Here is an 18,325-nt window from a genome sequence, read left to right as displayed (position 1 = left end):
CTCATAAGGCATTCGTCAGAGGGATTATAATGCAACTCTCTGCTCGAGAGAAGAGGAGGAGATCACAGCGTCTAGACACATTAATAGCCAAAATTAATGCACTCGATGTTCAAAACCAAACCACACCAGACCCTAATTCAAAAGACTAGTTAGTCCTCCTTAGACAGGAACTTAGAAATTTACTCCTAGAATATCATACTCGCACCAACACGAAATTCAAAGCACGCTATTATACTACAGGTAACAAGGCGGGGAAAGCACTTGCTCCAAGGATCAAGGGTCACTATGCTAAATCTAGAATACATCATCTCTTTCATCCAACCACAAAGCAGAAACTTTTAGACCCTCAAGCTATTGCAGATGCCTTTAGCCAGTACTACCATACTTTATACAACTTGAAAGATGACCCCAACACCACTCAACCCTCTATTGCTGACATCAATTCCTTTCTTCAAACGATCGACCTACCAACATTATCACAACAACACATCTCTGACCTGAACACCCCTTTCACACAATTAGAAGTTCAAAACATAGTATCAACCTTGCCTTCCCACAAATCACCAGGGCCTGACGGCTTAACTAATGAGTACTATAAACAATTCAGTACTACTTTGGCTCCCTACCTATCACAAGTGTGCAATGACGCTGCCTCCTCCTCTTCTCTTCCCAATGAAATGCTTAATGCTCTGATAATTACTCTACCGAAGCCAGGGAAAGAGCCCAACACACCACAAAATTTTCGGCCAATATCTCTCCTAAACACCGACACCAAAATCTTCGCTAAACTCATAGCCAATCGCTTAGTCCAAATTATGCCCACTTTGATACACCCTGATCAATCAGGCTTCACGAAGGGTAGACAAACTTATGATGCTTCAAGGAGATTGATGAACATAATTCATCACGCTGAGACTAGTAGAACGCCTTCTCTGCTTCTATCTCTAGACGCAGAGAAGGCGTTCGATAGAGTCCATTGGGCTTACCTAGAAGCTACCCTTAAAAAATTTGGATTCCAAGGTCATATTTTTTCAGCAATTATGGCCCTATATTCTTCTCCATCGGCACAAGTTTACACGGACGGAATAACCTCCCGAGCTTTTCCAATAACCAATGGTACCCGCCAGGGTTGTCCCTTATCACCACTTATCTTTAACCTGATCATGGAACCCCTGGCGGCACATATCAGAAATTGCACAACCATCTCTGGCTTTAAAATAGGCCACATAGACCACAAAATAAATTTATTTGCAGATGATGTCATATTGATGCTTACTAACCCTATGACTTCCCTGGCTTCGGTACAACATGTTTTAACTACCTTTGGCTCCGTCTCTTATTATAAGGTCAACGAAACCAAATCATATATTTTAGAACTGGGCCTTGGTGCTGTCAGTAGCAATATTCTAAGAAACCAATATGCATACCCTTGGGCTGACCAAGGAATTCCGTACTTAGGCATTGTACTCACTAAATCGGTGTCTAGATTGTTTCAAGCCAACTATGTTAAAACCAAACAATTGTTAATCAAAGATCTGTCCAACCTCGCCAAATTTGAACTTTCATGGTCGGGTAGGCTCGCTGCGTTTAAAATGCTCACATTACCTAAAATTCTATATCAATTTCGCACCCTTCCCATCCCCTTATCCAAATCATACCTAGCTTCTTTGCAATCTATTCTTAGTAAATACATGTGGCAAGATAAAAAACCTAGTAGCAACTATTCCAAACTTCTCAAACATAAGCATGCTGGGGGTATGGGATATACAGACATCCGGGACTATTACTTGGCCACCATCCTCTCCCAACTGCGGGAATGGACTAACCCCCCCCATACTACGCTATGGGGAGATATAGAAAATTGTGCCACACCTGGTCCCGACCTCAAAAGCTGGTTATTTAGCTCCCTAGTCTCGGTGACAAATTTCAGCATCTACTCACCCACCATAAAAGCATCGCTTTCTGCATGGAAAATACTTTGCAATAACACATTGTCATCCCTCCCTATGAAAGACATACCGGTATCATTACAGACCCTCCAAATCTTATCACCTGATCTAACTATCCCTACATGGCTCACGTCCAGGGCATCCCACACTAATGATCTTAGGACCCTCACGGATAACAAATCTTTCCCTGAGATCCAGTCCATTTATGGGGCACCCTCGTCAGATTTTTTCAATTATCATAGATTACGCTCCTGTCTGACCACACACACCCGCTTAGAGGGTGCAATACCCTTAAAACTATGGAATTACTATTTCAAACAAGATTCTACATATAAAGGTATATCGATTATTTACCCCCTGTTGCAGGAGAAAAATATCTTCTTCAAATCCAAACCCTTCCTAGATTGGGAATCAGACACACTTCTCCACTTCTCTGACGCCCAATGGCAACAAGCCTTTACCTCTGTATACAAAGCCACACGGTGCACAGGCTTATGGGAACTGACGTCAAAAATCACTCTTCGCTGGTATATGACTCCCCATAGACTCGCTAAATTTCAACCCGGCACTACCCCACTGTGCTGGCGCAACTGCAACCATACAGGAACTTTATTCCACATTCTGTGGCAATGTCCACATATTAATCTCCTTTGGTCAGACGTTACGAAACTTATTCGAGACGTAAGCAATGTTCCAATCTCTCTGTCTCCACAACTTGCTATACTCAACATATTTCCGGACGATGTCCCTCATACATGCCGCACAGTCCTTACTCATATTCTTCTGGCAACTAGACTACTTCTAACCAGAAACTGGAAATCCTCTACCATACCTAGCATCCTAGACGTTACCACACTAGTGCACTCTCACTATACATACGAGCTGATTGGGTCCAGAGGCTTACCATCCTATGCAAAAACCCAGGCCCAATGGCTCCCATGGCACAAATGGTACTCATCCCAGATAACCTGACTTTGTTCCTGATGAATATCATTTTTGTTATCTTGTGATTGCTGGTTCATCATTCCATACTTTGTTCTCAAACCCCCCCCCCCCCTTTTCCCTCCCACCCCCCAACCTCCCCCCCATCTTCTTCCCTTCTTTTTATCCGTCTCTCCCTCCCTTCATTACCCTACCCTCTACCCCACTTTTACTGCTGTACTATATTCCAAGGCACACTCTTGAGTTACACAATGCTAGTCCCTGTTTTCTGATTCAGATACAACTATGTGCCGAAGTTACTGTTGTTGATATCGTCATTGTTCATGCTGCCTATATCTGTATGACATCCAAGAATTGTATTGGATGTAGTTGCTATACATACTTTGTATCTTGTGAAATTTAATAAACATCATTTTGAAAATACCTGTTGCTAGGGGGTCCCTCGTAGTCTGCCTTCTTCCTTGCACGGGTTGGTGACATCACTTCCCCTCACGCCGCAAGTCACCTGGGACCTGTCACGTGTGACTGTATGGCTATCACGGCGCCCTACACCACTCGCGCGTGCGCAGTGGGTGCCCGGCTGTGAAGCCACAGCAGAGTGCCCACAGTACGTATGACGGCGCCGCGAGCGGAGCGGGGGAACGAGTCCATCCTGATCCTCCAAAAGGCAATCGGATATTCCCTGGATCAACATTACCTACAGTATTGTTAGTACCTACTTATATTATGTACATTTGGGAAGGAATCCAGGCTTTTTTTAAATCAATCTACTGATCTGGACAGAATCAGCTCTTGAGGGAGTCCATTTCACATCTCTTACTGTAAAGAAACCTTTTTTGCTTAAGAAAGAAAAAAAAAAAAAAAAAAAAAAAAAGAAGAAGGGGGGGGGGGGGGGGTGGGGGGTGATGAATGTATGCAAAAAATATTTCATGAGATCCCCAATAACAATCAAGGTGAAGTTAACAATTCCTAGTGCATATGCTAGTAAAAATACCATGCAGACATCACCATAACCACCCCTAGACCAGACTATCTTTGCATAAAACTTGTACAGATGTAGTTATCAATATTTAGATGGGCCTGGTGTAGGTTGATGTAGGGGGGTGGTATAAAAGCTTGTCGCTCTACACGTTTTGCGCAGGTGTGCTTCTTAAGGAACTTGAGGTAAATATTGTGAATAATCACATGCCAGGAATCATTGTGGTATTATAAAGCGTAGGCTAGAGAGTGTACCGGCAAGGGTTCAAATATTAAAAGGATCAAACACAGTAAGCAGAAGGGTGGTGGAGCAAAAAAATGGATATGCAGTGGTGGTGGTGGGGGGAGGAATTCATGTATAAACATCAAGTGGGGTAGATCCTTCTATGATCACCTCCACCTCTATATACCACACTGACTGCTACACAATCCAGAAAACAGTAGAAAACCAGTTCACAGAGTATAACCCATTCCCGCTGTGTACACGCAGATGTGTGTACTCTGCTTTCGGGAGTTATACCGGGAAGATGCCTGCAGCTGCAGGCATCATCCCAGTGCAATCGGCTTTCTCAGGATAACAACCGATAAAAGCCGCTCGGTTGTTATCCCAGAGGAGCGGGAGGGGACGTCCCCACCTCTTGCCGCTCTTCCTGGGCCTCCCGGTGGCATGGGAGAGCCGATCGACAATCCTGTTCTTCTGGCGGCTAGTGACACAGTGGAACGAAGCCGGAAACTGCTTTGTTCCAGTTTCCTTGATGTAAACACGGAAGTGAAGTCACGTCGTCACTTCCTGTTTACTCAGCTGCCAATGGCGCTGGATTTTAAAAAATATACAGTATTCAGATCAAAGTATTCAGATCACTGAAAACAGTGTAAGTGCAAAGGAGGGAACCCCCCCCCCCCCAATTCCCTCCATAAAGAGTACCTGTCACCACCTATTACTGTCACAAGGGATGTTTACATTCCTTGTGACAGCAATAAAAGTAATCAAATTTTTTTAAAAACACAATTTAATATAAAAATAAAAAAAATCTAACCGCCCCGTCACCACGAGCCCACGCAGCAAAGAAAATACATACGGAAGTCGCGCCTGCATATGTAAACAGTGTTCAAATCACACATGTGAGGTACCGCCGCGATCGTCAGAGCGAGAGCAATAATTCTAGCACTAGACCTCGCAAACCAACCGCGGGAACTGTTTAAAACTAATCAATGAACCCGGTGTGCCTAGAAACCCCAGAAAATGAATCCCAGGATTACTGTGACAAACTGTCGGATTTTTTCATCAATAAAGTCAAAACCATCAGGGAAACAATTTGTCAGAAGAAAATATCCAACCTCAGCCAACAAATACATAAGAGGAGGTCTGCACCAACATTCCACAACCGCCGAAATTTTCACTAACCCCAATTACTGCAGACACCACAAAAAACATCATTAATAAACTTCGTGACAGTACCCCACCAATTGACATCATCCCCACAAAACTACTGAAAGAATGCTCCGACACCGTGGCTCCGACCATAAGCCACCTCATAAACCAATCATTCCACGAAGGGATTGTTCCTAGCATCCTCAAACAAGGCATCGTCAAACCTCTACTCAAGAAAACAAACCTGGACCCTCAGGACCCAAACAACCGTAGGCCAATTACAAGCCTTAACACCATTTCAAAGATCATGGAGAAAGTAGCATTACATCAGCTACAACTCCGCCTGGATACTCACAAACTCCTGGACCCGCTGCAATCAGGCTTCCGCCCGGGTCATGAGCAGAAACAGCACTCCTTAAGATTTGGGACGATGCCCTCGAAGCAGCAGATGACGGAGAGCAGTGTCTCCTCGTACTGTTAGACCTTAGCGCAGCGTTTGATACAGTAGACCACAATACTCTACTCGTCGCCTCACAGAAGTAGCCGGAGTCCATGACATAGATCTCCAATGGTTCGCGTCCTTCCTAGGAAATCGTTCAGACAGTGAAACTAGGAAAATTCCTCTCTGAATCTGGGGCAGTCACCTGCGGAGTCCCTCAAGGCTCTCCTTTGTCACCCGTTCTCTTCAACATTTACATCCGCCCACTCCTCCAAATCATCAGATGCTCAGGCCTTTGCTTCCACTCTTACGCCGACGACACGCAACTTTATTTCCGGATCAATGGAAAAAAAAGATCACCAACAACTTGAAAACTGCCTCAAATCAATAGAGGACTGGATGACCACTAACTCCCTCCAACTCAACGAATCAAAGACAGAACTTGTTATCTTACACCCAAATCATAATCCCGTAACCAAAACCTCCTGGTCTCCACCCGTAACCAAAACCTCCTGGTCTTTGGGCAGACCATCTCCCAAGAGGCCAAGAGTCTCGGGGGTTATTTTACACGCACAAACGTCAATGGATGCGCAAATAGGAGCAGTAGTCAGTGGATATCACCATCTGCTACGCATGCTTCGCAGACTCATCCCTTTTATCCCAAAGGATGACAAAGCAGTGGTAGTTGGAACAATCATTAATTCACGACTGGACTACGCAAACTCGCTTTACATAGGATTTCCACAATATCAACTTGCGCAATTACAACTGATCCAAAACATGGCGGCAAGGCTGATAACAGGAAAAAAAAACCCTGGGAATCCATCTCTCCTTCCCTGAGGAGCTTACATTGGCTAACCGTAAAAAAAAAAAATAAAAAAAAATAAAAAAATAAAAAATCGGATCACGTCCAAGACCCTTTGCCTCACCCACAAATGCGTGCATAGAGAAGCTCCGCAATACCTAATGGAGAAAATAAATCATTACACACCAAACCGCAGTCTTCGATCAGCCAACAAAAACCTCTTCCTCGTTCCCAAAGCCCGGTATAAATCCAAGGGGGATTGGAGATTCGCTGTCCAAGGGCCTCGGCTATGGAATGCTCTACCAATCAACATCCGCCTGGAAGAAAATCACCTGGCTTTTAGGAAAAAAAAAACTCAAGACCTTCCTCTTTTAGCAGATGATCAAAGCTCGCCACAGTGCCTAGAGGCGATTCACTGTGCGCTATACAAGTATTTCATTCATTCACCTCCTCTAACCTGGTAACCGTAAAAAAAAAAAAAAAAAAAAAAAAAAAATTAAAGCATCGCCTTTGGAGATTTCATGTTTTTTTTAAATTCACGAAAGTGTCCCTTTTCCTAAAAAATTGCATTTAAAACACTGCTGCACAAATACTGTGTGACATAAAATATTGCATTGTTACCAGCATATGTGCTAGGAATTTTTTTTTACTTCACCTTGATTGTTATGATTTTTTGTATTAATAAAATATTTAATTTTAGATGGCTGTGTGTTGTAGTGCCTAAAAAGTCCATCTATTGTTCACTTTACCAATTCACAAAGTACAGTCCAAATGTAGACAATGCAAACCATTTAACATTACAGCTCAACATTTTTAATTTAAGATTGAGTGGGGAAGAGATAAAATTTCGATCAGTTTTTTTTTCTCTCTGTCTGTGACCCCATAGAAGAAGATATTTCTACACATCCTGCCCCAAAGATGCCCAGGCAAGAGATGGGCCAATGTAAAGACCTTTCCAACAAGTGAGGGGATTTTTATTTTTTTTAATAAGGTCATAGCTGGCAGTAAAACCCTAGCAGAGGCTCTAACTTTTATCAATGTTAACCCAAAATAAAATGCTTTAGCTGAAGTTAGACTTTCATATTTAAATTCACATAGCTAACACATGGAACATTTTTCTGATACAAGAAACAATCCTTTCTTCCAAGGAAAATAAACAAATTGGGTAATAAATTCCTCACACCAAAACACAACTTACCGTCATTTACTCTGTAGCATAAGTTACATTTCCATCGCCTTTGGTCCAAGAAGGTTACAAAAGGGTTGATGTATGTACGGCAAGAGCGGCATCTGACTATAGTACTGGAAGTTACAACAGGAAGTTGCTACAAAAACAAAAAGATTTTTGATCTTAAAGGAAATATAAAAAGATGTCAAGTACCACTGTTAAGAGATGTATGGGTTTATTTATTTGATTCATACTTACCTTGGTGTATGGGAGCATCAGACTGATGCTGCAGCTGTCCCCCGCCATCTGTGCACTGACAGCCGAGCATCGGCGATGGCTCGGTTCTCACAGATCCCAGAGAGGAATGCTGCTGTCAAGTCAGCGTCTCATCTCTTCTCCACACTCACTGGAGTGCTGAGCTGTGGAGGGACAGGGAGAGGCCGTCTCAGCGGCTTGCTGAGATGCCGAGACTGCCATCAATCAAGTCAGCTGGCAAACCTGGAAGTTGGGATGAGGCACTGCCTCGGCTGATGGCAGTGACGTCAGCGAAAAGCAGACTTTAGACCGCTGAAAACTGGTCACAATAGTGCAAAACAAATTGCACTCCTGTAACCCCATAGGAGAAGCCCAGCCTGGACTTCCCCTATAAAAACATATCTATGCGTGTAGAAACTTTAAAGAGGTGTTCCAACCTGTTAATTTTTTAAAACTTTTAACCAATTTCGGACCAGCTCACGCCGATATACGTTGGCACTTTGAAGAGGGAAATCTTTGTTATGGCAGCAGCTAGTCATAACCCTGGTATCCTCTTCTTCAGTGAGCAGTCCGGTTTCCGATAACAGCGATCTCACGCGAATCCGCCACAGAGATCACTTTTATCAGTGGCAGGTTCTTTTTGTTTTTTAAAAGAACAGTGTAAAAATAAATAAGAAAACATATATTTTTTTTAAACACGCCCTGTCCCAAGCTCTTATGCAGAAGCAAAACGCATATGTGAGCGGTGTTCAAACCACACACGTGAGGCATCGTCGCGATCGGTAGAGCAAGAGCAATAATTCTAGCCCTAGACCTCCTAACTCAAAACGTACAACCCGAAAAAAAAATTTAAACGTCGCCTCTGGAGATTTTTAAGGGTAAGGGTTTGTTGCCATTCCATGAACGGGTGCAGTTTTGAAGCATGACATGCTGGATATCAATTTACTCGGTGCAACATTATCTTTCTCAATAGAAAAAAAAAATAATATTGGGCTAACTTTACTGTTGTCTCTTTTTTAATTCGAAATGTGTATTATTTTCTCTCTAAAAAAAGTGTGCTTGTAAGACCACTGCGCAAATACGGCATGACAGAAAGTAGTGCATTCCCCACCATTTTATTCTCTAGGGTGTTAGAAAAAAAAAAAATGTATAAATGTTTGGTTGTTCCAAGTAAATTTCTAGCAAAAAATTGTATTTTTATAACAGCTTACCTGTAAAATCCTTTTCTTGGAGTACATCATGGGTAATTACTTAATGGGTTATGGGCCACCATCAGGTGTTGACACTGGTATACCCAATACAGGAAGTTGACTCCCCTATATAATCCCTCCTCCTTCCAGGAGTACCTCAGTTTTTGTAGCCAATATACTCACTCAAACCTCGTAAAAAGAGGGGAGGGACCTCTGTGTCCCATGATGTACTCCAAGAAAGGGATTTTACAGGTAAGCTGTTCTAGAAATCTTTTTTTTCTTTATCGTACATCATGGAACACAGAGTCCTAAGCAATTACTTAATGGGACGTCCCATAGCAATGCTACTAGAGGGGAGGGAGACACAACCGGTAGGACACCCCAGACCTGAGGACTTATACTGCTGCCTCGGACACAGTGTGCCTGAAGGCAATATCCTCATTCCTCCTTACATCAACTTAACATTTTGTGAATGTATGCACTGAAGACCAAGTTGTGGCCTTGCAGATCTGAGCCATGGAGGTCTGGTGACGCACTGCCCAAGAAACACTAGCCGCTCTGGTAGAGTGCCCCTTGACTTTAAAGGGGGGAATCTTACCCTTTAAATCATAAGTTTGAATAATAACTTGCGAATACACTTAGTGACAGTGGATTTTGACGCTACCTGTCCTTTTAGGACCTTGTGGCAGAATAAATAAGACATCGGTCTGATGAATCTGAGCAGTTGCATTTAAATAGATTTTCACTGCTCACACCACATCAAGACAAATGTAGTGACTTCTTCCCTGGAACATGGTTTTGGGAAAAACGATGCCAGGACAATAGCTTGGTTCAGGTAAAAACCTGAAACTACTTTTGGCAATAAGCCTGGACAAGGGCGTAGCACCACTCTGTTATCATGAATAATCAAATATGGCTCTTTACAAGTATGAGCAGCCAATTCCGAAACCCAACTTGCTGGAGGATATAGCAACCAAAAATACCAGCTTCCTTGTCAGAAGGACTAAGGGAATATGCTGTATCGGTTCAAATGGCTGTTTTTTTTTTTTTTTTAATACTAACACTTGGGCTAGTGGCTAGCACTGTCACCTAGCAGTAAGAAGGGTTGCTGGTTCAAATCCCAACGACACTACCTGTCTGGAGTTTGCATGTTCCCTGTGCCTGCGTGGGTTTCCTCCGGGTACTCCGGTTTCCTCCCACACTCCAAAGACATGCAGGTAGGTTAATCGGCTTCTGTCCAAAATTGGCCCTAGTATAAGAATGGGGACCTTGGGCTGTGGGCTCCTTGAGGGTAGGGACCAATGTGAGTGTGCAATGTACAGGGATAGGGACAATTGTAGACACTCACTCAGGTTGAACTGGATGGACTGGTGTCTTTATTCAACCTTACTAACCATGTAACAAAACTAAACTCAAGTCCCAAGGGCTCAAGGGTGTTTTAACCGGCGGATTAATCTGCAACACCCCTTGTCTAAAACCCTGGACTAAAGAATGTGTAGCAAGCAGTCTTTGAAATAAAAATCGATAAGGCTGAGACTTGGCCCTTATAGTACTCAGGGCCAACTTCATCTCTACGCCTAATTGTAGAAAGGCAAGAATTCTGCCTATAATATATCTCCGAGGGTGCCAACCCTTGGATTCACACCAGGAAACATAATTCTTCCAAACTCTATAATATATAGTTCTGGAAGTTGGCTTTCTTGCATTAATCAAAGTTGAGATAACTGACCTTGAAAGCCCACATTTCTTCAGAATGTGGGTTTCAATAGCCAAGCTGTTAAATTTTGCATTTGTAAAGTAGGATGGAATATCGGCCCTTGTGAAAGCAAGTCTGGTCTTAGCGGGAGGGGCCATGGACCTTCCACTGCCATCTTTCCAGCTTGACCCTGCAAAGAAGTCGTGGCAGCAACTGAATAGGGGGAATGCATAGATCAGTGAGAACTGATCCCACGGGGTCACCAACGCATCTGATACACATGCGAATGGATCCCTTGTCCTGGACACAAAGTTGACTAACTTCATGTTGAATCTGGACACTAGAAGATCTACGTCCAGAGGCCCCCATTTTTGGCAAACAGCCCAAAAGAAGGGGTGAAGAGAACATTCCCCTGGGAATAACTTATGGCGACTTAAGAAGTCCGCCTGCCAATTCTCTACAACGGGGTGAAAACTACAAATAGGCATGTGACATTCTTTTCTGGTCAAGTTAGAATACGGTTCACTTCTCTCTGAGCTGAAAGACTCTTGGTGCTCCCTTGATTGATATAGGCCACAGCTGTGGCATTGTCAGATTAAATCCTGACAGGACAATTCTTTAACCTGGAGGTCAAGGTTTTCAAAGCCAGACACACTGCCCAAATCTGTAGGATGTTGATGGGCAGGGTTCTATTGGATCTTGACCACTATCCCTGGACTGTAGTTTTCTCTAGTACTGCTCCCCAGTCAGAGAGGCTGGCATCTGTCATTACTACTTTCCAGATAATTGGTCCCGAAGGACTTTCCTTTCAGCAGATTCTGGGTTAGTAACCAACTGAGGCTTTGGGACACCCTTGGGGACAGCCGCATTGACAAGTCCAAAGCTTGGGCCATCTTGTACCAAGCAGACAGGATACTGTTTTGCAAGTATCTCAAATGGAACTGTGCATAGGGAACTGCTTTGAAGTTACCATCTTTCCCAACAACCTCATGCAAAGTCGAATCGAGGGATCTTTTTTACCTGACCATCCGCACCAGCTCTCGTATAGAGCTGATCTTTGCCAGATGCAAGAACACCCTTTTTTGGGCCATGTCTATGATCAGGCCCAAATACTCCAGCTTTCTTAGAGGGTTTAAGGAAGACTTCTCTAGGTTGAGAACCAGACTTTCAGGGTAACTGTTTGTAATGCGTACACTTTGCTCCAAGAGAGCCACTGACTGGTCTATTAACAATAGACCATCTAGGTATGCCAAGACTGTTATGCCCTGTGCCCTTAGCCTGGCTTGAGGTGGGGCCTGTACTTTTGTGAACATCCGGGGGGCTGTAGCTAGCCAAAGGGCAAGGCTACAAACTGAAAGTACTATTCTACTTTAAAGGGCAGAAACCTCTGCTGAGCAGGGAATATAGGGACATGCAGATATGCATCTCTGATGTGCATGGATGCGAGAAGCTCTCCTCCTTGTAGGATGGAAACTACTGACATGCAAAAGGAGCGTATCTTCAGGAACTGTTTTAGATTCTTTAGCTCTAGAATGGGTCCAACACCACCATTTGGCTTTGGTACCATAAACAGGTTTGAACAAAACCCCGAACCTTGCTCTTGTGTGGGAATCTGTATGATCACCCCCGGAGCCAATAACCGTTCTAGTGCTTGAAACAGGGATACATTTTCCCTGGATTCTTGAGACGGTGGAAACTCCCGGAATTCTAGTTTGTATCCTAGAGACAGCGTGGAGAGAACTCATCTGTCCTGAATTTCCCTTTGCCAGACTTCTGAGTATTTCTCACTTCATGATGAGGCTTTAGTGTTCTGCTTTGCGGCCTCAGGTCTTCTTTTGTGCCTGGGTCTGACCCTGAGGTTTTCCTCTAGAGTCTGACAGCGGAGGCCTGCACCACTGCCTAGAAGTGGATACCACTGGCGCACGTTTAAACTTTCCTTTGACTGGCAAAAGATTACTCTTTTCACTAGAAAATTGTCTGGATGTATTTATCCAAATCATCGCCAAATAGTCTCTCCCCATGAGGGAAAACTAGTCAGAAGCTTTTTACAAGGGGCTTTGGCTTCCCAATTCTTTAACCAAAGGGTTCTACGCACGTGTATTAGCACAAGACAGGACGCCTGGTGAATAGAATCTTTCATAGCGTCTATAGCAAAACATAACGCCTTTGGTAGTTCAGCCGACTTACGGGCCTGTTGTGCAGGGTCCTCTTTAAGAGCATCTGTAAACTGGTCCTTAGAGGACTGACAGATGCCCATTGCAGCGACTGCAGGTTGAGTAACAGTCCCTGTCGAGGAAAAAAAAGAAAAAAATAAAAAGATTTTTTTTAACAGGAATTCCAACTCTATCTGTTGGATCTTTAAGCATTTATGCATTGTCAACTGGACAAGTCACTCTTATTCACACTGGAAATCGCAGCATCAACTGCTGAAACTTTCCATCTTTTGGTAAAATTTTCCCCCATGGGATAGAGAACTGAGAATCTCTTTGGAGGGAGAAAATGGTTATCCGGATGATACTATTCGGCATAAATAAGCTTCCCTAGTAATGCGTGGACAGGAAACTCATGCAAAAGTTGTGAAGGTTTCAAAGAATCCAAAGAAGAAAAACTTTCAGCTGACTGTTTGGGTAGCATGAAAGTGGTGGATCAAACCATCTCCGTAAAGATTTGTACCGCAGATTGTGAAGCATAATCAACCGTTTCCACCACAGAAGAATGATTGGTTTGCTCTACCTCTCGATCGTCTGAGGATAATACCTCATCCTGTCTGCACTGTTCCCTTGGTAAAGGGTTTGAAGTGGGAGTGAGGGATCTAGCATGCTTCCGAACCCCCTGAATGGAGGATGCGATTAAAGGCACTAATCTTCCTTCTAAGCCGTGCAAGGCAGAGGAATATGCATCTTCAGTCATGTACACAGGAGCTGAAGTGTGAAAAGCAGTTGCACCACCAAATCTGTTGCAAAGCTCACCCTGGCTTGCCATGTCAGGCATCGCCGAAGAGGATGACAGTTAGAGGCATGACTGGAGTTCCCAGTGCCTGGAAGTGGAAATTTTGGTGCCTTAGTAGTAACCTTGGAAGCCATAGTGGAAAGCACAAAAGCAGAGGCACTCTAAGAGTGTACTATTTACTGCAATAGTAATAAAAAACAATGGTAGTACAGATTAAACTGATGCTAAACAATACTGTCTTTCCCTGTACTGAAAATGCCTGTGTACACCTCTCACATGCTCCAACACTCCTGTGGCAGCTCTCCTTCAGCTGCTCTGTAGACACATATGGTAATAAGATCGTCAGCTTCTATCATCCCCACTTCTTGTAAACCTGATTGCCTGTGCGCAGTGTGCTTCACAGGACGCTGAGTCCACACACGGCGTCGTCCACATTAGCCATGCCCCCTTTTCTCAACCCAACTGCCTCCTCTTTCAAGGTAAAGCACAGCTCATGCATGGCACGCTACAAGTCTGAGAGACAGACCAGGGAGGCGAGAAGGCTGCAGCCGCCATGCAGTGTTCTTTTAGAAAAAGGCTCTGTTGATAAAAAGTAAATGTTTCTTTAAGAAAGCGGCCTGCACCCCTCGAAGGGGGGAGATTAGGGGGTTCTTAGCAGTCTGAGGTGATGATAAGTGTGCTGTTTTTCAGAGAAATGGCACACTGCTTACAGGATGTTTATTGTACCTTCAGAGTACCTGTACCAGCCACTCAGTTAATCCAATTGGAGGGAGAGGACTAAAGAACCCCCTCCAGCTGCTAGGACACACGCTGTTTGTAGCACAGATTTTAAGGGTATGTGTATTGTAACTCCGTCTAGAGACGACTTTAAGGCATTACATGTTAATATGAAAGAAAAGGCATAGGTGGACTTTGCAGTACCTAAGCTTTTCTCGTACCTTTTTCTCGCTGCAGGATACTGCTGAAAACAGACAGATCCAAACTGCACCCATTACAGCGGGTAATGTAGTTAAACCTTAAAAGACCGGGTCCATTTTAATAGGGATTCCATTCTTTTGGACCTGTATAGCACCCCCCAGGACAACTTTAGGTAATGTAGCAAGACCAAAAAGTCCTGGTTCTTAGGGTCCAGCCCTCAAAGAGAAGTGTTACAGGCAGAACCTCGTTCTTCTATGCGAGGCCCAGGTACCATCCTGTGGCCGCAGTGGCATGGATGGATCTGGTTGTGGAGGTCATTTTAAATCCAGCATGGATCCTTCCTGGAGCTCCTCAGAGCACATCTTCACTCGTGACCAACACCTTAGACACTGGCGAAAAAAACGGAGGTACTACTGGAAGGAGGAGGGGTTATATAGGGGAGACAACTACTTGTATTGGGTATACCAGTGTCAACACCTGAAGGTGGCCGATAACCCATTAATTACTTAAGGATCTGTGTCCCATGATGTACGATAAAGAAACTAACTTGTAAAAAACAAACCTCAGAAAGAAGCTCGGTCCTTAAGTGGTTAATATATGGACACTTACCTGTCCAGGGAACCCACAATGTCGGTACCCCAGCCAATCTTCAGATCAGCTTTCGGGTGCTGCCGCCACCATCTCCACTAAGGGGGGGGAACAGGTAGGGAAGCCTTTTGGCTTCACAGATTGCTCCCTGTGTTTGCTTGCTGCGCTTTCTAATTGGCCTGGCAGCGAAGGAAGGAGACTGAACTTCCGATTGACAGTACAGTCAGAGGTCTATTTAATCGTAACATGCAGAACTAGTAGACATTCTCAGCAACTGCAGATTTACTTAGAATTGTTAATGTTGCATCCAAGTTTACTTTAAACAACTATCTTTTTTTAAAACAAATTGTGGTCGTCATTTACTAAAACCAGAGTGAAAAATCCGGTGCGCAACTGTGCATAGAAACTAATCAACTTTCATTTTTATTTTGTCAAAGCTTTAGTGAGCAAGCTGAAGTAGCGTCAAGTAGCACCTGAATGTTGTTCGAGTTGTGTGCGGGTGTACGTGGGTCAGCGAGTGCCGGCGTATTGTCTTGTTGAGTATTAGTGTCAGTAAGCTAGTTTCTAGATGATTTGGACAGGGTAGAATACCGAATCCTCATTAAATTAGTAGGTACATACCTGGTGGGTGTGGAGATGTGACTCAGTGTACATCTTGCGGCATGTATGCGTTCCTTGATCATCCGATCAAGGGCAAATACTGCTGTGCAAAATGCAAGTGCGTTGTTTCTCTGGAAGCCCCGGTTCTGAATCTGGGGAAGCAACTGTCAGCACAGAGAAGTCCCTCCATACTGAAGAAGGAGAGCCAGGAACGTACACAGCAGGTGCTGGCAGGGGCCAGCACAGAGGCGGGTGGAGACAAAGAGGTGCAGGCACTAGAAAAGAGTATATGGGTGACAGTCAGGAAGGGTAGAGGAGGAAATGCCAGGGAGTCCGATCCAGGGCTGAAGCATCCCAATAAGTACACTCCATTGAGTGACATTGGTGAAACCAGTCAGGGACCAGCACTGCTGGAGTTGAGGGACTCTCCTAGCTGCCGGGAGAACACTTCCAGTGAGGGGGGGGGGGGGGGGGGGGAGGGGAAAGGAAAGAGATTCTGGTGGTAGGGGATTCAATTCTTAGACAAGATACAGTTTGGCGCTTCAGGTCTTTGTTACAGATCGCCCTCTCGTCCTATCAGGCGCTCGGTTTCGGCACATCACGGACCTGGTGGACAGATTACTGGGAGGGGCTGGGGAAGACTCGGCTGTCATGGTGCATGTTGGCACCAATGACAAAGTCAGAAGCAGATGAAGTGTTCTAAGGAACGATTTTAGGGACTTGGGAGCGAAATTGAGGAAAGGGACCTCCAAGGTAGCATTCTCAGGAATACTACCAAGTACATTGAGCCACACCAGAAAGGCAGAGGTAGATTAGGAAAGTAAACAAGTGGCTGGAAAGCTGGTGTAGTGAGGAGGGGTTTGTGTTCCTGGAGGACTGGGCCGACTTCTCAGACGATCACCAGTACTATAGAAGGGACTATAGGAGGCACCTAAATGAGAAGTGTGCAGATCAGCTGGGAGTAAAGATGGCCAAAAAGTTTTTGTTTTTTTTTGTTTTTTTAACTGGGCGACCGGGGGGGGAGGGGGGGGATGGGGAGTTCCAGAGGTAGAGATAGTCAATGCAAAACATATTCCAGAGGGTAGTATTGGGGGCATTAGTGCTAGGTTGACTAAAGCACCAAGGCAAGTATAGTAACAAGTCCTAGCTGCAATCTCAGAACACCCAATAAGAGGATAGTATGCGACCGGCCTAAACTACATGGCATACATCACTAATGCCATGAGCCTGGTGGGCAAAATGGGTGAACTAGAGATACTGTTGTACAAGGATTTGGATTTTGTGGGACTTTCAGAGACCTGGCTCAACAGCTCTCATGAGTGGCTGGCAACCATTCAAGGGTATACCTTGAATAGAATGCACAATTTGGGATAAAATCTTATGAACAAAGATTATGGAGGAGAGATGGATTTGCTTTAACCACTGGGCACTTAACCCCCTTAATAACCAGACCAATTTTCAGCTTTCGGTGCGCTCACATTTTGAATGACAATTACTCAGTCATGCAACACTGTACCTATTTGAAATTTTGTCCTTTTTTCACACATATAGAGCTGTTGGTGGTATTTAATCACCGCTGGGTTTTTTTTTATTTTTTGCGCTATAAAACAAAAAAAAAAAAAATCTGTAGAAAAATGAATTTGTCTTTCTTTCCGTTATAAAAGTTGGCAAATTAGTAATTTTTCTTCATATATTTTGGCCAAAATTTATACCACTACATATATTTGGTAAACATAACCCAAATAGGTGTATATTTGGTCTTTGTGAAAGTTAGAGTCCACAAGCTATGGTGCCAATCTCTGAAAATTGATCACACTTGAAGTACTGTCGGCCTATCATTTCTTGAGACCCTAACAAGCCAGGAAAGTACAAATACCCCCAAAACCCCTTTTTGTAAAGTAGACATTCCAAAGTATTTAGTAAGAGGCGTGGTGAGTTTTTTTCAAGTTGACATTTTTTCTCACAATTCTTTGCAAAATAAAGATTCTCTTAACTTTTTTTTTTTCACAAAAAATTGTTATATTAGCAGGTTATTTCTAACACACAGCATATATCTAGCACAAATTACACCCCAAAGCACATTCTACTACTGTTCCTGAGTATGGCGATACCACATACAGAGGCCCAACATGCAGGGAGCGCTATCAGGCATTCTTGGAGCATAAATGACACACATAATTTCTTAACTACCCTCTTACATTTTTGAAGGCCCTGGAGAACCAGGACAATGGAAACGCCCCAAAAATGACCCCATTTTAGAAAGAAAACAACCCAATATATAATCTGAGGCATATCGAGTCTTTTGAACATGTAATTTTTTCCTACACATTTCTGGAAAACGTGTAAAGAAAATTAAAATGCATTTTTTTTTTTTAACTACACAACATTGTCCATTTACATTATATTTCTAACAAACATGTACATACCAAAAATTACACCCCAAAATAGATTCTCCTATTCCTCCCGAGTATGGCGA

At 43.7% G+C, this 18,325-nt stretch overlaps 1 protein-coding gene across 2 annotated transcripts in view; it reads right to left on the bottom strand.

Moving 5' to 3' along the window:
• Positions 1 to 18,325, bottom strand: part of SEC24A (SEC24 homolog A, COPII component) — a 209,413-nt gene that overhangs the window by 95,093 nt on the left and 95,995 nt on the right. For both annotated transcript variants that reach the window (XM_077473942.1, XM_077473943.1), the window contains one exon: positions 7,684 to 7,810. In XM_077473942.1, coding sequence (XP_077330068.1) covers positions 7,684 to 7,810 — 127 coding nt within the window. The remainder of the gene's footprint in view (positions 1 to 7,683; positions 7,811 to 18,325) is intronic.

This window comes from Lithobates pipiens, unplaced genomic scaffold (assembly GCF_037356315.1).
Source record: "Lithobates pipiens isolate NorthernLeopardFrog02 unplaced genomic scaffold, aLitPip1_a1.2 Scaffold_8, whole genome shotgun sequence".
NCBI classification, from domain to species: Eukaryota; Metazoa; Chordata; class Amphibia; order Anura; family Ranidae; genus Lithobates; species Lithobates pipiens.
This window is presented reverse-complemented; position numbering and strand designations above follow the sequence as displayed.